General features: G+C 35.0%; 1 protein-coding gene across 2 annotated transcripts in view; it reads left to right on the forward strand.

The window, feature by feature from the left end:
• Window positions 1-18877, forward strand: part of LOC147911976 (uncharacterized) — a 123974-nt gene extending 105097 nt beyond the window's left edge. For both annotated transcript variants that reach the window (XR_015550635.1, XM_087427431.1), the window contains 2 exons: window positions 7210-7381; window positions 18323-18877. Coding sequence is in view for 1 of the 2 variants with exons in the window: in XM_087427431.1 (XP_087283557.1) it covers window positions 7210-7381; window positions 18323-18355 (205 nt within the window). In the remaining variant the exon portion in view is untranslated. The remainder of the gene's footprint in view (window positions 1-7209; window positions 7382-18322) is intronic.
• Window positions 18878-21613: the final 2736 nt, after the last annotated feature.

Here is a 21613-nt window from a genome sequence, read left to right on the forward strand (position 1 = left end):
GGGCAAAATAGAATTTTTAAATTTCAAACCAAGAAAAGAAATCTTGATCTAGCCAACAGAAAGCAGGAGAGAGAGTAAAAGTAAATGACAAAGAAAGTCAAAGAAAAAATATGAAATGAGGAAAATAAATATATTCTAACATACACAGTATAAGTATAAATCCTTTAAAGTCACTGATTCAAAGACAGAATGTATGGAAGAAATACTTAATGCAAAAAGTCAAGGAAATTTTGAACATTTTTTAAAATGGGAAAAGACATATGTCAATCAAAAGAAGCTTGAGTAATGATTCCGATTATGGACAAAATAAAACTCAAGCCAAATACATTGTGAGAACCTAAGAAGGAATTCTAAGAATTCTATACTTCTAAAAGGAAAAAAAAAAGACCAAGAAGATATATCATCATAAACCTATCTATACCTTACTCTACAGCATCAAAATATGTCAAACAGCATCTGAAAGAAATGGAGAAAGAGTAGATTAAAAACGAAATCATCAAATGTACCTCAAGATTGTTAACACATTCTTCTTAAAAAATAATAGATCAAGCAAACAAGAAATTAGCAGAGATTTTGAGATTTGAATGCTATAGTTTGATTTTTAGATATATATATATAACTTTTCCTGCTAAATATGGACAAGTTACACAAAACAGACTAAAGTTTAGAAAGTCTTAATGAAGTCCAAAGGATCAATATTGAATATCATATTCCCCGATTACAGTGAAACAAAATAGAAATTGGTAACAAAAATTTAGCTTAACTATACCATTTTTTTGAAAAATACTAAAACACATTCCAAAATAATATTTTGAATAAAATCAAATTATAATAGAATATAAGAAACATTTAGAACTGAATGACAGTCAAAACATTACATGTCACAATGCATAGGACGCAGCTACAAATGTGTGAAGAGGGAATTTTATAGCTTCAAATTCATTGTTGGTAAATAAAAAACGTTAAAAATAAATGAACTAAAAATTTGACTTCAAGTAGTTTGCTAAATACCAAGAGGTAAACTCAAAGAAAACATAGAACAAGGAAAAGATAGGGGTAGAAATTAGTGACTAACATTAATGCAGAAGATTAACATAATCAAAGTTTATACTTTGAAAAGATTAATAAAGTAAGCAGATCTTTGGTAATGTAGTCAAGAGGGAAAAGGAGAGGATATAAATAAACAAAATGTAGAATGAGAAAAATATCTATATGCAATAAATAATTTAGAAAATAACTGCATGTGCAAATATATACTAATATAGTTGAAAATATGGTTAAAGTGTATCATCTCCTAGAAAAATGTAAAATGTCCAAATTGGTGCGAGAAGAAATAGAGAACTTCAATAGGCCAATAAGAATCAAAGTAATGGAAATGGTTGTTAAGCTCTCTTCTCTCAAAAAACTCCAAGACTAGATGGTTTTACACAAGAGTTCTACCACACTTTCAAAGATCAGTTATTTCTTGTCTTGTCTCGTGGACCAGAATACAAAAACAGGAGCACTTATGCCCAGCTCATTTTATGAGGATAGTGCAATCTTGATTTCAAAATCAGATTAGAACAATTTTCTTTTTTCTTATATAGATGCCAATACCCCAAATAAAATATTAAATCAAATCTAAGAGCGTACTAAAAATAATACAACATAATCAAGCAGAGTTATCCCAGAAATGCAAGAATGTCCCAACATCAGAAAATTTATCAATATTGTTTTCCATATAAGTCGATTAAAGGAGGGTTCATACAATTATCTCAACCAATACAGAATAAATATTTGATACGGTTCTCCATAATTTAAAATTGAAACTCCTATCAAGCCAAGAATACAAAGGAGCTTGCTTATCTTGGTAAATTTGTATTCTAATGCCCTATAGCAAATATTACACTTACTGGAGTAACTCGAATGCATTCTCTTCATGATTTGGAACAAGGAAAGGATGTCTACTATCACTGCTGCATTTTAATCTAGGACAGGAAGACCTAGCCAATATTAAAGAAAGAAAACCAGAGATAAAAGAATTGGAAGACAGGACAATAAAATTGACATTTTTTTGTGGATAAAATGATTTACCTGGAAAAACCAACAGAGTCCAAACAAACTATCAGAATTAATAAAAAAAAAAAAAAAGTTCAGCTGCTGTGTTACTGATGACAAGATCATCCTATAAAAATGATCAGAGACAGCCAATTATAACATATAATAAAAGAACAACTTGCCATTAAGAATCTAAGAATTAGTTTAAACAAAAACAAATAAGATTTTTATAAAGAAACTTTAAAACCAATAAAGAACACAAAATATTCCATGCTCTTGATTGGGATGACATAATATTATAAAGATATCTATCATCTCCAAATTAATTCATAAATTCAATAATATTCCAATCAAAATTACGGTATGATGTTTGAGGAACTTGACAAACTCACTTTTTACACTAAAATGTGTATGGATAAATGAAAATCCAGGAATAACTAGGTCAATTAAAAATAAGAGTAAGATGGAGGATTGAGCATGCCAGATATTAAGACATAAAACAAAGTCACAGAAATAGAGTGTGCTGTAAAGCAAGAAAAGGTCAGCAAATGAAACACCAAAGTGTTCAGAGACAGACATGGATAGGAACTTGGTACAGGTGTGACACACACATCAATGGGGAAGACGGATTGCTTCACAGATGGTGTTGGGAAAACCAAATCACTATATGGAGTAAAATAAAACTGGATTATCATCTACTAACACATGGAAAGGGAGATTATAACTAGATTAAAGGCCAAAATTTGAACAGTAAAACAATAACATTAATAGAAGAAAAGGTAGAAGGGCATGATTCAGAGACAAGTAAGGACTCCTTAGAACTTCAAAAATACCAACCATAAGGCAAAAATGTAATGAATTTGATTATATAAAAATTAAAGATTTAGGGCCGGCCCCGTGACCTAGCGGTTAAGTGCGTGTGCTCCGATGCTGGCGGCCCGGGTTCGGATCCCGGGCGTGCATCCACGGGCCGCTTCTCTAGCCATGCTGAGGCCGCGTCCCACATACAGCAACTAGAATGACGTGCAGCTATGACATACAACTATCTACTGGGGCTTTGGGGGGAAAATAAATAAATAAATAAAATTAAAAAAAAAAATTAAAGATTTCCATTCAACAAAGAACACTGGACAAATTTAATTCACAGTTAACAAAATGGAAAAATAGACTTGTAATATCTAAAATCAAAAAGGGTTTTATCTTTTATATAAAATAAACTCTTGCAAATAAAGAAGGAAAAGGTAACTCCAATTATAAAAAATAATGAACCAAAGATTTAAACAAGCAATTTACTGAAGAGAAAACCCAAAAAAGTAACAGGCATGTGATGAGATTTTCTAAATTATTGTTAATTAGAGAAATAGAAATGGAGGGGCCGGGCTCCGTGGCTTAGCGGTTAAGTGCGCGCTTTCCGCTACTGGCGGCCTGGGTTTGGATCCCGGGTGTGCACCGATGCACCGCTTCTCTGGCCATGGTGAGGCCGTGTCCCACATACAGCAACTAGAAGGATGTGCAGCTATGACACACAACTATCTACTGGGGCTTTGGGGGAAAAAAAAAGAAATAGAAATGGAAAGAAAACAACATCACTCTGCTCCTATTAGACTGGCAATAATTAGAATTCTGGATTGTGCCAAGTGCAGTCAGAGATTTGGGGACATGGAAACTCTCATCATTGCTTCTAAAACTGTAGACCAGTGCAGCCATTCAGGAGAGCAATCTGCACTACTTAGTAAAATTAAATATATACACACCTAAGCTTTAGCAATTTTGCCACTGTGTTTATATTCCAAGGAAATTTTCATAAAGGTACATCAGGGTACATGCACAGGATGTATATTGAAGTGGTGATGGTCTGCCTGGGAGATGCAGGCAGTCTGCATGTCTCTGCCTGGGAGTGTTCAGGTAAAATGTGGTAGATGTACAACTTGAGACACTATGAGTAGTTAAAAGCAACTGATTAGATGGACAAAGATCAACTTGTATAGATTAGATCTTAAAAGCATCAGTGGAGGTTAGTCACAAAAATTAACAGAATCAGAACTAAAATGTGTTTTTTACTTTTACATGCATTAAAAGTATGTGCATACAAAACAATGTACATTTTGCAAGAACATATGTAAAGATACAATTTAAATGGTGACTGAAGGCAAGAGGAGAAAAGTGAGAGTAGGGTATGAAGAAAATGAGATATTATTCAAGTATTCAATCAATTAATAAAGACAAAATGGGTCCTTGTACGGGACAATGTACCACAAACTGAGTAAAATGATTAACTCAACTCATTCAAGGTACCTCTCCCTCTGTCTCTCTGTCTCTGTCTCTCTATCGTTGTACCTATAATTGGCTCTTGGAAGCAACAACAGAAATAATTAAATTAGTTGTACGATTTTAGCACTAGTAAAACAGTCTGAGCTTCCATTAAAATGAAAGCAGAGTGCTACCTAAATTACTAAATTAATTACTATCTAGATTACTATTCCTGGGGTTACTCCAGTCATCCTCCAGTGCTTTTTTTCCTTAAGGATTCTAGAGAGGTTTTATATTATGATGGAAAGAGAGCATTAACAAGCCAAATCCTGACTCGGCAGTGATTCGAGACAAAATTCTTGCGCATACTTAGCCTCTGTGCCGGATGTCTGTGTGTTTGCTCTCAGATCCGTTCTTGGCCCTTCTTTACTCTGTTTCTCAGGGATCTGACATCAGTGTACTACATTTCCTAGGCAACCTTGCTTCTGATTAGTTTTAACCAATAGGTAGCACTGATGGGACATTGGATGACAGGACCAGGGGAAAAACCGGAGTCTCTCTTCCCTCCTTCTCTGCTTAGGGTGGTGGCTCCAGCAGAGCCTGCATTTCTCCTGTTGTTTAAGCTCCTGCTGGGCATTTTCTTTTCTCTGGTCCCAGCTCCACCTGGGCCCTCCGCTCCATGGTAGCCCCCTCCTGCAGGTTTCCAGTTCTTGCTTGGATAGCCTCTCAGACATCACCTATTCCATGGTTCCAAGCTACCTCTTAGGAACTCTGTCTTCTGAGATCAACTAAAATAATTTCTTGGTTTTATTCCTCCAGCTCTAGGATTGGCAGGAGCTTCCTCTAGTTTTTATTCTCTGGGTTTCCTCACCTTGCCTTTTCTTAGCCTCTCCAATATCTCTGCACCTAGTTCCCTGTTTTAAATTACCTCTATTGAAATACTTGTTTTCCTGACTTGACCCTGACTGATATAATCTGGCTGCAAGACAGTTTGTTGTGGAGATTAAATGAGATAGTAATAATATTAACAATATGAATAATAAGAATGTCATTAATATTATTAAATGGACGTAATATGCTTGCTATGCTAAGCACTTTACATGCATTTTATTACTTATTTTCTATTACAACCCTTTAGGAGCACTATTATATCACCATTTTACTAATAAGGAAATTGAAGTCCAAAGGATGACTTGCCCAATGTCATGTAGATATCCAATGATTCCTCTTAGTAATGTGCCACATAAAGCATGTGGAATTTAGTGGCCACTATCATGATTCCTAAAAATATCTGTGGCAGTCAAAATGGAAACCCTGAATTTAGGTTCTTAAGGCAAACATTGAATGGTGCCACTCCATGATTAGCACTTCTTAAGGGATGCCACATTTGCTGTTACATCTTTTCTACCCTGAAGGAGGTAAGACCATTTTTAGAATAAAACATATAAAAAATTTACTCAAAATAGATCATCGACCTAAATGTAAGAGCTAAAACTATAAAACTCTTAGAAGAAAATATAGGAGTAAATCTTCGTGAGCTTGGGTTAGGTAATGGTTTCTCAGATATGATATCAAAAGCACAAATGACAAAGAAAAAATAGATAAATTAAAAACTTTTCTGCTTCAAAGGCCACCATCAAGGAAGCGAAAAGAAAATGCACAGAATGGGAGAAAATATTTGCAAATCATATATCTGATAAGGGACTGGTATCTGAAATATATAAACAACTCTTACCACTCAATTAGAAAGACAAGTAACCCAAGTAAAAAAACTTATAAAAGGATTTGAATAGATATGTCTCCAAAGAAGATGTACACATGGCCAATAAGAACATGAGAAGATGCTCAACATCCTTAGTCATTAGGGAAATGCAAATCAAAGCCACAGTGAGACACCACTTCACTCCTATATGGTCACTATAAAAAAAAGATGGACAGTAGCAAGATTTGGCATGGGTGTATGAAAATCGGCACCCTTGTACATTGCTAGTGGGAATGTAAAATGGTGCAGCTACTTTGGAAAACTTTTTGGCACCTTCTCAAATGGTTAAACATAGAGTTGCCGTATAACTCAGCAATGTACCCTGGGCATATACTCAAGAGAAATGAAAACATATGTCCACACAAAATCTTGTACATGAATGTTCATAGCAGCATTATGTATAAGAGCCAAAAGTGGAAACAACCCACATGTCCATCAATTAATGAATGGATAAACAAAGTGTGGTATATCCATACGGTAGAATATCATTTATCTATAAAAAGGAATGAAGTACCGATCCGTGTTACAACATGGATGAATCTTGAAAACATTATGCTAAGTAAAAGAACTCAGTTACAAAAAACCGTGTATTGTATCATTGCATTTATACAAAATGGCCAGAATAGTCAAATTTATAGAGACAGGAAGTTGATTAGTATTGCTTAGGGCTGAGGTAGGGAAGGAAGGATTTGGGTTGACTGCTTATGGGTATGAGATCTCTTTTAGGGTTCAGTTGTATGCTTTAAATGAATTGTAAGGTATGTGACATATTTCAATAAAGCTATAGAAAAAGCAGTGTGAGTTAAATAAAGCTGTTTCAGGGTGTCAACCCACTGAATCCAACTTGTTCAATAATGTCAGATTCAGAGGTTTTGACTTTGTAAGGGCCAGAAAAGTGGCACAATGTGAGATTTATCTGGAGATGTAAGAGGATAAATTTAAAGGGGGAAATGGGATAAGGCTTTTTTGTTTAAATAACTAATTAAAATAAGAATGAAGTAGATGTTATATGAAATGGTAAGGAAGAAATGAGAGCTATACCATGCTTTAAAATTATTAGGGCAATGGTGATCCCAGTACTGACAAAGCAAAGATTGGAGTGAGAATTTTTCATTCATTTACTTGTTGGTTGGTTGTTTTTTATGCTGCATTCTAATTAGATTTTCAAGAGTCCATAACAACGCAATGAGGAGAATGCCTGCTGCCGACTTGAATAGCTTATGTGGCTTCAGACGACATTGTAGGGAGATATTTCTGACAGATGAAACTGGATTATGGCTGCCTCAACCTATGGATCCATCCAGCATTAACTTAGCTCATCTGGCTGGCCAGGTGGGTGGCCCCTTCCTATATTTACCCCTCATCTTGTTTTCTTTCTGAAGTTTCACACTTCATTTAAGAAGATGACTTAAGTAGTTTTGATAAGCGTATAGCTGAATCGGACTTCCAGGTAGAACTTCCAAAAAGTTCTGAAGGTCAATTTAAAGGAGAATTTAAGCTGTCTTGAGTCATTAATAACAAAGACTTCTTTATTTCCCCCAGAATGGGACTATTAGTAAAATCGCAATGAGAGTCTAACATTTTAAGCTCAGTGTACCAAATGTTTTACACACAATCTAAAAATTAGAGGATGGGACTGTAGCTCACAGGGCTCTGATTTGGCAACAGACTGGAATAGTCTTCAAAGTGTCATTGATAACTGAGGTTCTCTAATAAAGGTATGCTCATAAATCAAACTTTATAAATGCTTAATGAATACACTAAATGTGTTTTAATTTCTTCTTTGAGATAGCACAAGCCATAACAATGAAGAGTGGGAGAATAAGTATACCTAAATCCTGCTCGGTGATTATGAAAAAAATCAAGTCCTTGAACTTTTAAACAAGAAAACTTTCATAAAGTTTTAAGAAATGATGCTCCACACTGTGATACGTCCATAATATGGCAAAAATGAAACGTTTCATTGCAGAGATGGAATGACTGCACTGCATTTCTAACCTTGAGGATATGAATATGGATTAGGCTCATCAATCAGGAGAGATTCGAAGTCAGTGTTTCTCACCTTAATTGGACCTAACAATCTCTTTTAATAATAAATATTTTAATGCCTCATTTAATATCCTGAAATAAAATTTATAGATAATAGAACCTACTGACAAACATAAATTTTTAAAAGCACTATGATATTCTAACTTTAATATAAAGGAGACATAACTGCCAAGCACTTTATTTTTTTTAAAAAAAGGTATTTTAGTATGTAAATGCTTAGGCATGACCATCTAGAACACATAATGAGGTAGTCAGATGCTTGTGCCTCTTCATAGAATCACTGGACTTGTGACAGCTATAAATACCAACAGGTACAGCTGTGTAGTGTGGGCTACTCAAATACCATGAGCAGCATTGACTTCATTGGTATAATTTTCTGGAAGAGTAAGCAACTCTTGGTAACATTCTGAGGAGAGCAAAGCACAACTTTCCTTAGTCTGCATGGAAGTTGCATTTCTAGAAAATTCAGGTTATTTTAAAACTTTACAAACAGGCTTTGTGTTTCTATGTAAAATGGAATGAGGCTATCTATCCTCACATATGAAAAGGCTTTTCATGTTCATGAACATTCAGTGGGGATGTTTGCAAGTCATAGGGGGACAGGATAGTTCTTTACATTTGGGACAATCTGGAGCATTTCTGGACCTCTGCCTACTTCATTCTAGTAGCTCCCCACCTCCATCACTCTGGTAACCTAAAATGTTCCCCTGGAGTGAGTGATACCAACCCCTTGAGAAAACCACTGATCCAAACAACTATGTCAGCAAGAGATCTCCTTGAGACTTCTTAAGTTTATTGTTCATATACATTTTTTAAATAGCCTAGAGTTATGTGAATGAGTAGTTTTTAGCTTGGGAGATCCCTTGAATTGACTGAAGAGAGACAGACGAAGATCATCATAGAACCACTCTGCTTAAAGTGAAGTAAACGGTCATTCATCAATGAATATTTACATTTCTTTAATTCTGCCTCTGAAATTCATACCCCAGTCAACAACATGTAGAAGCGTGCAGTATCGCTCTGAAAGATGATATTCTCAGTGGGTACGATAAAATCAATTTATTTCTGAGAAGTTAAATCATTTTTAAAGGGTATCAGCCTGAGGCCATAAAACAAAGTCCTCAGTGGTTTGTTTGGAAAGCTGAGTCGTTAATTTTTCTTTTTTAATTAGTTGCTATCATTTTTAAATTGTTATATTTTTTAAGCAAAATAAAAGTCTGACATTTTTAAAACTTTTTAACTGTGGCCTGCTGGACCCACAGCCACTGCTGTTTATCAATGGGGTACACATTCTCCAGTTCGCCGTGGTTGATATCATTTCCTATTGACCTTCCAACATGGCTGACCTCAAGCGTTTATTCACCTGCCTTCAAACCAGGGTGCAAGTAGCCCCAGGGGATAAATGAAATCTCCAATTATCTTAAAGATATTTTTGATGCTTTTGTCACAGATTGTAGCTTTTTTTCCTTTTGTGTAACATAAGTAATACAGTTCTTTATAGGATACTTTGAAAATAGAGACTGATGCAAAGAAAAAAGTATTAAAGGCACCCTAAGGGCCGGCCCCGTGGGGTAGCAGTTAAGTGCGCGTGCTCCGCTGCTGGCGGCCCGGTTCCGATCCTCCGCGCACACTGACGCACCGCTTCTCCGGCTATGCTGGGGCCGTGTCCCACACACAGCAACTAGAAGGATGTGCAACTATGACATACAACTATCTACTGGGGCTTTGGGGGGAAAAATAAATAAATAAAATTATTTTTTAAAAAATGGCACCCTAAGATAACAATTGTTAGCATTTTAGTGTATGTGCATCCAATTTAACAAAAGAGTTCTTGGCATTTTTTTGTATCTAAATTCAAGTGGGATCTTAATTATGCAAAAATTTAAAGATATAGAAAAATACAGAAAGTCAAAATCAGACATTCCAGTATCCTCCACTCTATTAGATTAGTCAGAGTTCTCCAAAGAAACAGAACAAACAAGATGTATAGATATAAATATTTATAGACTTCAATATCTATAGATATCTAAATCTATATCTATCTATGAATCCAGAAGGATTTTAAGGAATTGGCTCATGCAATTGTAGAGGCTGGCAAGTCCAAAATGAAGGTTGGGCCAGCAGGCTGGAGACCCAAGGAATTGTTGATGATGCAGTTCATGTCTAAAGGCAGTCTGCTGGCAAAATTCCCTTTTCTTAGGGGGAGGTCAGCCTTTTTCTATTAAGGCCTTCAACTGATTAGATGAGGCCCACCCACATTATGGAGGATAATCTGCTTTACTCAAACTCTGCTAGTTTAGACATTAATCTCATATAAAAAATGACTTCATAGAAACATTTAGAATAATGTTTGATCAAATATCTGAGTACTGTGGCATAGCCGAATTGACACATAAAATTAACCATCATACCCACCCAATATTAATAAAAGCCATGTGAGATATTTTGTGGTCTGTATATGTGAAAGTTCTGTGGTATGCCCATGAGATAACATTTCATTTCACCTTGGATAAGAGGGTAGTGAGTGAGAAGATGATATTGTATTTGATGCGTGAAGGATGGATACAAATTTGGCAGACATCAGGAAGTTAGGAAGTTTTAATTGATGAAGGAATTATTGAATGAGGGGCCAAAATAAGCAAAATTTACTAAATATGAAAGTATACAAGATGTAAAATGCTCAGAAACTATGATGGAACAAAAAGAGTGTCCTGGTATTGAGGCTGGAGTGCTCCTGGGGTTGAGATCTCCCTTAGATCTGTGTCTTAGAAAACATTGGTAAAAACTTTTACAAACAGTAGGGTTTTATACTAAAATAATAAATTACTATATATTTGAGGTGTTTCAATGGAACTTGTCTGTTTTTGGATTTTTATTGTTTGCTTTAGTTGATGGTCTTTTGGTGGGCCTTATCAACCAAGAGTTAAGATGACCATATCTCTATTTTTCAAAGTAAGGGCAGTTAAGGGTTTTGCAGTCTGTAGCATATTGTAAAGTGGAATATTTTCCCAAAAGACAAGGCATGGAAGTATTTAAAAGTCTCTTTTATCTATACTCAGATTATTTGGGGAATCAGATTCCTAGTGAACAGATCTAGGATCACTTTAAGAAAATATTTTCATCTCCAAGGGAGAATTAGTAAAGATTTATTTATTCTTACAGTATATGAGAATATATAAGCTCCTTATTTACTAGTACTTTCCTTTTATGTTATGATTGAATGATAATTAATTTGACCAAATATTCTATATTTCTTTCAAAAAGTTATTCCTTGGAAACTGTCAGAGCATAGGGCTCAATCTAGCATTTAAAAAGTCAATAAAGCATAAAAGTGGAAATTTTAAATTTTCATTATTTTAAAACTAGACAAGGGTATGGAGAGGTGGGAGCATGAGTGTGCCTCTTTTATTCTGAGGATCCATATATTCCTGGAAACAATATGCTATGTGTTACTTTGAGGTCATAATCAGATTTTCAAGAATTTGAGACTCATAATGAGGTTGAAGGCATATCACGATTAGTATTCTGACAGAGTCCAAATCATCCAGGGATCAGAGTCTAGCACCTCATGGGCTTTCCAGGACATTCGGAGATGACTAAGAAATGGCCAGTGAAGTTAGGCGTTAGAGTTGACAAGGATGAGAGTTGGGAGGCGAATTGTATTGACTGAATATCATGACCCCACCTTTCTCATGTTGCTTGGAGAAGCCAAGCCAACTTCTAGGATATAACAGGGTTTCAAACTACAGTTATGGCATATAGAGAAGTAATCACCCAGTCAAATTTTTCATAAAGTGAATATAGGAAACGCCATTGCGAATATTGTATTCATGTCTTCTAAAATGCTAATGCATGCCCAGTGCTTCAAAAATGAACAAATTGGCTCTTGGCATCCGAGGAATCCATGTATAATTTAATAGGGGGTTAAAGCATGCAAATTGGTTTCATAGAAACAGTGCATTGGGATATATTTTTTCTGACATATTTGAGAGTTACAAAAATACTGTCCCTTTACCTGTAGTTATTTCCTTAAAACAAAGACATTCTCTTACATTACCACAGTACAATTATTTAAATCAAGAAATTAACTCTGATATAATAGTATCAGCTAATCCACAGATCTGATTCTAATTTTGCCAATTTTCCCAGTAATATCTTTTTTAGAAAAAAAAAAGTTTCTCCCTGGTCCATTATCCAATCCAGGATCGCACATATTAAGTGGTCATATTTCTTTATTCTTCTTTAATCTGGAACAGTTCCTCAGATTTCTTTGCCTTTCACAACTGAGACACTTTGGAAGAGTACTGGGCAGTTATTTTATAGAATGTCCCTCACTCAGTTTAAGTTAGTGTGATGTTTCCTCATGATTAGTTTCAGGTTATGTATTTCTGTCAAGAATACCACAGAAGTAATTAGACAGACTGTTGTTTGGTGTTTTCAGGAAATGTTGCCAAATGATGGCCCCTCCTTGTTTTTGAAAAAGTGAAATAAGGATAAATCATATTGTGAAAATACATTTCCACAACTTGCCTTTTAGTTCTCTAAGTTAGGAGTTTTTTCCTTTAAATATGAGAGATTTTTACTGTGTGGCTATATTTAACAGCACAGAGCTTTCTGTCAAAAAGGGTATTGTTGTACTCACACATGGACAGAACTTAGGTCTACAGGACCCAACATGATGCTCAAGTGAATGGGTGTTCTTAAAATTCTTAATGTGTACCATGTTCCTAAGAAAGTAACTCAATGCAAATGAAAAATAGAATAAAATTAGAAGAATCGGAAGAATTTATGTTCCTGCATTGTGATAAAGGATACGATGCTTATAGTATTTGCATGCAAAAGTCATTTTAAGTAACTCGTTCACTTTGCAAAAGCAGTAGACTGCAGGAATTAAACACATTGGCTTTGGAGTTAGACTGCCAGGGGAGAATCCCAGATCTGCGACATCCTAACTGGGAGACTCTGGATCTCACTAACCTCAGTTTGACCATCTGTAAAGAGGATCATAGTAGTACTGAATTAATGGAGTTATAGAGGATTAAATGGAACAAAGTAAGCAAATTCCTTACCATGGTTCCTGCCATACAGCCATCACATACAGCTATGATCTAATTCTGAATGAATTAATTCAAATCCAGGCTTTTTCTTAGAAATGTCTTTCTTAGAAACTCAGTGGAAAACACAATGCTTTTACAACAATTTGTAAATTTTAAAGTGTTATTTAAAACTAAAGAAAATGCTGGGACATATACCTCTAGGGAATATTTGCTTTTCTTCAAAATGTAATTGCTGAAAATATAGGTAACTTCAGGTCTGTTTCATTGCCTGGATTATGCACAGATGTGGGAATTTAAATTTTATTGGTAATTATAGACATACATATTGACATTGAAATGTATACAATTTAATGTTTTAAATGTGGTGAAATAGGAATCATTATTACCTTGGCAAAATATCAAAATTCTGTGTGTGTGTGTGTGTGTGTGTATGTGTGTGTATTGACCTTAAGTCTGCCAGTAATGCATCTAACCAGAATTTTACCAGGCTCGGTTAATGTTATGGAACAATGGCTGCTTACCTCATCTTCTTAAACTGGACACCAGAATGTTCACTGCCATTGTCAACTAGGGGAAACACTGTTCGCATATCACATCCAGAAGATGGTGCAATACATTGTTGTTTCCTATTCCATAGGAAAAATCCAGTTCATGCTAGCCTCCCTTTCCTCTATCTCCCAGTTTGCTCAAGTCTTGCCTTTGCCTGCACATCCAGGCCAAGCCCCATTATGTTGGAGAAGCACTAGGCCCTAGAGTTCTTTAGCATTTTTTTTTCTGTGACATGGACCCTTTTGGCAGCCTGAGCTTCCTTTAATATTCACTTATCTCCTTCCTTTCAATGCAGGAATAATTCTTCTTATAATATCTACAGAAATGGAGCTCATTATTTTCAAAGACAGATTATTCCATTTTCTGGGCAGCTCAAATTGTTGGGAAAAGTCTTCTGTACACAGAAGATAGGTCAACGACTATGTTACGAATTAGGTTTTGAACTTGAGCAATTCCTTTTTAGTTCCTTTTTTAGAAAACTAAATATTTTCCTTATATAATTCAAAGGGTAGTTTTACTAATAAAATGATAAGTGATAAAATAAAATAAAATGATAAAATACAAATAAATAATAAAATATATCTCAAATTTATAAAATATGAAACAGTATAAACTTTAAATATCTAGAATAATTCATAAATAATTTTTCTCTAGTTATTTTCCATTTCCTCTTTTTGTTCTATTTACTGTTACCAAATGTTTCATATAGTTTGATCCACATAAAAGGCCTCTGAGATAGATAGCACAGGAATGATTTCCCCTGTGTATAAATAAGGAAATTGAGCCATGAGATGCTGAGTGGTTTTTCAGGGCTCCCATAACTGTTACTACCATTAGCAAAGACCTGTCTACTGACACCCGAACCATTATTCTTCTCAGCACACCACCCTGTCATTTGGTGTGACTTCAAACCTTGTAGCCTGCCACGTCAATTCCACGAGTCAATTAAGATATGTATTTCAGTGTTGAGACAGTCAGTTCTCTAGCTAGAAATCGACCTGGCCTTGATTAACTTGTTTCACTTTCCCCAGGGAGACAACTGTGAACTTTTTGGTAGTTTTTAAGATGGACAGAGCACCAAGACACAGGATAACAGTTCTCAGATGTGTTAAAACTTTAAAGAAAACAATTAAGAACTGAGACAAGGCTGGAATTTACAGAAATACATAGCTTTAAAACTGCACAATTCCTTAATTAGTCTCCACAGGATCATTTGAAATTCTTTTGTTTGTTTATTTGTTTTACCTCCTCTGTATCTCTATTTGCTTTAGCAGCTGCTAAATATATTTGAACAATTTATCCTGCCTGGTTGAAGGTATATGATAATATCTTTTGTCTGCCATCTGTTGCTTAGCATTGAAACAGGTTTTCCTCATCTCCCTCTAGGTCTGTCTACCAATGTAGGAATTTAAAAGTGAACACTCTTTTTTAAATGTTTAATGGGACTTTCAAGGAAGAATCTTTTTTTGACCCACCAATAAAACTCCCATTGAGTTGTTATGAGATCTTTATTATATTCAGTAATTCATGAACTTTTGTAAAATACCTGGTACTGATATTGAAATAAAACCCTAGAATTCTAGTTTTATAAGAGACCTGATGATTGTCAATGGTCATATTTTATACCATTCATAAATACCATCAAAAGCATTACCCATGGGATGTCAAATAGTTTGACAATTTTCAGTGATGGAAAACTTACTAAAATCTAGACTTCTAATAATGTTCAAGAATTAAGAATCTTCTGGTCCAAATCCTTTATCACATATCTGAGGAAAATAAAGGTCAGAAAAGAGAAAAGATGGATAGTGACCAGAATTCAGGTTTGAGTTATTAATTCACCATATTTTGTTGTTTTTCAGGAGTTATGTTATTAAAAGTAGCCTCTTGTTCATCCTATAGAATTTTCTTAGTTCTGAAATCTACTTTTTTCTGATATTATTATAGCTGCTATGCCCTCCTTTTAATTAGTGTTAAGGTGCTATATCTTCTCCCATTTTTTCACTTTTAACTATTTTTAACTTTATATTCAAAGTAGGCTTCTTGGTTTGGTCTATGATTGGGTCTTCCTTTTTATATTATTCAATCTGACAATTTCTACCTTTTATTGGGAGTATTTAGGCCACTTAAATTTAATGTGATTATTGACATGGTTGGGTTTAAGTCTACCATCAGGCCAATTGTTTCTAATAAATACATCAATTATTTGTTTCTTTTTTTCCCTTTCTATTCTGCCTTTTTTTTTTGAAATGGGTATTTTTTATGATTTAATTTTTTTTCCTTTGTTGGCTAATTAGCTATAATTCTTCTTTTTAAGTGATTGCTTTAGGGTTTATAGGACACATATTTAACGTATCATAGTCCTTAAGTTAACATTATACTACTTAACCTATGATATAAGAACCTTACAAACATTTCCCCCTCTAAACCCTTGTGCTAGGGTCATTATGCATTTTATTTCTATATGTGCTATAAACCATACACTGCATTATTATTATTTTGGCTTTAAACTGACTATTATATTTTAAAGTTTGTTAAAAAATAGTTTTAAAAGTCTTTGTATTTGCCATTTCTGGTGGTCTTCATTCCTTTGTGAAAATCCAGATTTTCATCTAGTATCATTTTTATCCCACCTGAAGAATTCTTTTAACACTTTTTGTAATGCAAGTCTTGGTGGAGAATTATTTCAGCTTTTGTAAGTATGAAAAAGTCTTTATTTCATTTTTGTTTTTGAAAGATATTTTCACTGGGTATATATTCAAGGTTTCTAGTTTTCCTTTTTACCCTTGCATTAAAGATGCTGCTCCAGTGTCTTCTCACTTGCATTGAATCCAGTGAGAAGTCTGCTGTAATTCTTATCTTTGTTCCTCTATATATAATGTATCTTTCTGTCTCTGGCTCCTTTTAAGATTTTTCTCTTTATCACTGATTTAAAACAATTTGATTGTGATGTGCCATGGTGTATTTTTCCTCATGTTTATTGTGCTTGCAGGTCACTGAGCTTTGTGGATCTTGGGTTTATAGTTTTTAGCAAATTTAGAATATTTTTGGCCATTGTTTCTTCAAATATTTTTTTTTTCTGTTCACTCCTCCCCTCCTCACGTTTGAGGACTCCAATTACATATATGTTAGACAACTTGATATTGTCCCACAGCTCAATTGATGCTCTGTTCTTTTTTTTTTTTTTTGGTGAGGAAGATTGGCCCTGAGCAAACATCTGTTGCCAATCCTCCTCTTTTTTCTTGAGGAAGATTGTCACTGAGCTAACATCTGTGCCAATTTTCCTCCACTTTGTATGCGGGATGCTACCACAGCATGGCTTGACGAGTAGTGTGTAGGTCTGCGCCCGATATCTGAACTCACGGACCCTGGGCCGCCAAAGTGGAATGCACAAAATTAACAATTATACCACTGGGCCAGCCCCATCTTTGTTCATTTTTTTTCAGTATTTTTTCTCTGTTTTATTTTGGACAGTTCCTATTGGTATGTATTCAAGTTCACTACTCTTTGTTTCTGCAGTGGCTTATCTCCTGTTAGTTTATGCAATGTATTTTTTGTCTCAGACATTGTATTTTTAATTTCTATGAGTTTATCTCTGCTTAATATGCTCATTCTTTCTTCTACCTTCTTGGACATATGGAATATAGTTATGGTAACTGTTTTAAAGTCCTTATTTACTAATTCTAACATTTGTGTAATTTCTGAATCTGTTACTATTTATTTGTTTTTCTCCTTATTATGAGTAATATTTTCCTGCTTCTTTGCAAGCCTAGTCATTTTTTTTATTGAATGCCAGAAATGCGAAGTGTTAGACCCTGGATATTCTTAAACTTTCTTCTGAGTTGCAGTTAATTTATTTTGAAATGCTTTTATCCTTTCAAGCCTTACTTTTAAGCTTTGCCTGATGGGACTAGAGCAGCCATTAATCTACGGCTGAATTTTATCCATCACTATAGCATGTCATTCTGAGTCCTCTCCCCTATACCTTGTGGCTTACAAGGTTTTCCATTTTGACTGGTGGGACTACGAACTATTGCTGGCCCTGTGAGAGATATGATGATTGTTCTAATTCTTTAGGGTAGTTCTTTTGAAGATCTATGAAAAGTCTGAACTTTTGCTCTACTTGCAAGCTAACAACTTGGCTGCCACAGTGTCATGGATGCTGACAGAAGACACAAGACCCTGGACAGAGGTCACAAGTTCCATGAGCCCCAATTCTCACAGAGTAATGTGAAGAGGACCAGGTGACTCCTGCACATGCAGTAGGTTATGTCATAGGAGAGGAAACCTAAGCTTAGTGAATCTAGATCTTTTATACTGGACAGTAAGCCTGCTTGTCCTTTGCTTTCAAGGGAAACATTATATCTAAGACAGTTCACTATAAAAATACCCTTGAAAGGATATGCCAGAACAAAGACAGTTAGTGAATCTGCTTGTAAGACATGCAGAAACAAAAGAGACAGATATGGACTGAATTCTGACCCCCTCACAATTCATATGTTGAGGCCCTAATCCCCAATGTGACTATATTTGGAGACAGGGCCTTTAACGAGGTAATAAAGATTAAATGAAGTCAGAAGGGTGGAGCTCTGATCCAATATGACTCACGTCCTTATAGGAAGAGGAAGAGACTCCAGAGAAAAGACCATAGGAGGACACAGCAAGAAGGCGGCCATCTGCAAGTCAAGAGAGAGTCCTCAGGAGAAACCAACCCTTCCAGCACCTTGATGTTGGACTTCCAGCCCCCAGAACTGTGAGGAAATAAATTTCTGTTGTTTAAGTCACCCAGTCTTTGGTATTTTGTTATGGCAGCCCTGGCAGACTAATACAGAGACCCATAGAGAATTGTCTCTGGACAGTTCTGTCCCTGCCATCAGGTAATTTCCTCCATGTGCATTGATCTATACTTAGAAGATGTGGGGACCTTCTGCAGATCTCTGGAGTTCTGTCTTTGTTCAGCTCTTTCCTCTTTGATATACTGCCCTGAAAACTCTAGTTGCCTTGGTATCCCCAGATTCTAGCTCCATCTCCTCAACTCAGGGTGACCTCCAGGGTCTGCCTAGGTTCATCCATCCCTGTGCTAGGGCCTCGAATCTCTCTCTAAACAGTGAACTCGTATAATCATAGGCTCACCCCATTGATTTTCCTTATCTTGGGGATCATTGTCCTGTGCTACCTGATGTAGAGTATCTAAACTATTTTTAATATATATTTTGTCTTGTTTTTGTTTTATACAGGAAGGTAAATTTAGTCATGGATAGAAGGAGAAGTTTCTTACACTAAAGAATAAATGTTTACTTTTAATCTAGGAAAGAATCAAAGCTGAATTGGTAATTAGTTTGGAACTTAAGAGATACATCATAGTTTTGACTCAACAACTTCTCTCTATGAATGCATGCCAGATATCCTGAGTCTTTATGTCTCATTTTCTCATTTCTAGCATTGGGAGGAAATAAATAACTAAGCCTACTAAGTAGAATATTGGCATGGTTAGAGAAAATATTATGAAGGAGATTTGAACTCTCCAAAAGGAAGTTTATACACAAATATGAAGTGTCTGCATTATTAACAAGGCCTGTGAAATTCAAATTACATTATATAGTTTGATGAAATATCAAGAAAGATAATAGTAAATATGACACCCCTCTCCTGCTACTGTGGGTGTTGCAGTAAAACTCCAGACCACTGTTTATTTTCTTTATTTTTAATTGTTGAACACTTAAAGCAAACTGATGTTTAGTCTTTTTATCTCTACTTGCAACCATGGAGATTTGAGCTTTTTCTGTTTCTTTTATTAAAAAGAAGAGAAATTTGGGCAGAAATGGTTGAGTTAATTAGGACATGTAATGAAAATTAAACCCAGACAAAAATCGAGTCCTATTACCTAGAATATTTTTCTTTATGGTTTCAAAATGGAGGACGACATAGAATCAAATATTTCATTTGGTCCAGCCCACTTAATAAAATATTTAGTAATTTTAGTAATAAAATTTTAGTAATAAAAGATTTAGTAATCAGTAGTGCTGAAAGATTTGAAAAATAATAGAGGATGAAGAGGGGCAAGAGGCTGAAAAGACATTAGAATGAGGTACCTTTGCCTTGGGGAGAGCAACTATTTAAAAAATACTTTTAGAAAAAGTCATTCCTCTGCATCAAAGGAAAGATGTCATCCAGGAGAGTACACTGTGAAACTGTTTTTAAATGCTTTTTGAAATCTGTAGCTAGAAAAAAATCATCATTTAGAAGTCTTTTAGAAAACAGCTTCTCTTCCCAAACACTCATATTGGCGAAAGAAATGCTAAGGAAGAAATTTATGTTTAAGGGACTTAAGTTGCTTTTTAAATAGAACTTTTTATTTTTATTTTTTAAAAGTCTTTATTTTTTAGAGCAGTTTTAGGTTTACAATAAAATGAGAGAACGTACAGAGATTTCCCATATACCCCCGACCACACACATGCATACCCTCTCCCATTATCAACATCCTCAACAGTATGGGATATTTTTTGCTAAGGATGAACCTACATTGGATACATCATAATTACTCAAAGTCCATAGTTTACCTTAGGGTTAACTCTTGGTGTTCTATATTCAGTGAGTTTGGACAAATGTATAATGACATATCCATCATTATAATATCGTACAGTGTATTTTCACCACCCTAAAAATCCTCTGTGCTCTGCCTATTCATCTCTTCCCTCCCACCCCTGGCAACCACTGATCTTTTTATTGTCTCCATAGTTTCGCATTTTCCAGAATGTCATACAGTCTGAATCATACAGTATGTAACCTTCTTGGATTGTTTTCCTTCACTCAGTAATATGAATAAAATATTTCTTCATGTCTTTTCATGGCTGGATGGCTCGTTTCTTTTTAACTCTGAAAATATTCCATTATCTGGATGTGCCACAGTTTATTTATACACTCACCTACTGAAGGACATCTTGGCTGTTTCCAAGTTTTGGCAATTATGAATAAAGCTGCCATGTGCAAGTTTTTGTGTGGACATAAGTTTTCAACTTCTTTGGGTAAACACCAAGGAGTGCAATTGCTAGATCATATGGTAAAAGAATGTTTAATTTTATAAAAAGCTGCCAAACTGTCTCTCAAAGTGGCTGACCAATTCTGTTTTCCTACCAGCAAAGTATGAGAGTTCCTGATGCTCCATATCCTCGCCAGCATTTGGTGTTGTTAGTCTTCCAAATTTTGGCCATTCTAATAGGTGTGTAGTGGTATCTCATTGTTGCTTTAATTTGCATTTCACTGATGACATATTATGTGGAGCATCTTTTCATATGCTTATTGGCCATCTGTATATCTTCTCTGGCAAGGTGTCTATTAAGGGCTTTGGCCCATTTTTTTAATCAGGCTGTTTTCTTACTGTTGAGTTTTAAAAGTTCTTTATATATTTTAGATAACAGTCCTTTATCAGATGTGTCTTTTACAAATATTTTCTCCTAGTCTATGGCTTGTTTTCCTATTCTCTTGATATGTCTTTCACAGGCCAGAACTTTTTAATTTTAATGAAGTCCAGCTTATCAGTTATTTTTTCATGGATCATGTTCTTGGTGTTATATCTAAAAAGGAATCACCATACCCAAGGTCATCTAGGTTTTTTCCTATGTTATCTTCTAGGAGTTTTATAGTTTTGCTTTTTACGTTTAAGTCTATGATCCATTTTGAGTTAATTATTGTGAAGGGTGTAAAGTTTGTGTCTAGATTCATTTTTTTGCTTGTGGATGTCTAGTTGTTCCAGCAATATCTGTTGAAGAGACTACCTTTGCTCCATTTATTGCCTTTGCTCCTTTGTCAAATATCAGTTGACTATATTTATGTGGGTCTATTTCTGTGCTCCCTATTTTGTTCCATTGATGTATTTGTCTATTCTTTCACCAATACCACATTGTCTTGA

Source organism: Ceratotherium simum, chromosome X (assembly GCF_057802395.1).
Source record: "Ceratotherium simum simum isolate JZ-2026a chromosome X, ASM5780239v1, whole genome shotgun sequence".
Classification (NCBI taxonomy): domain Eukaryota; kingdom Metazoa; phylum Chordata; class Mammalia; order Perissodactyla; family Rhinocerotidae; genus Ceratotherium; species Ceratotherium simum.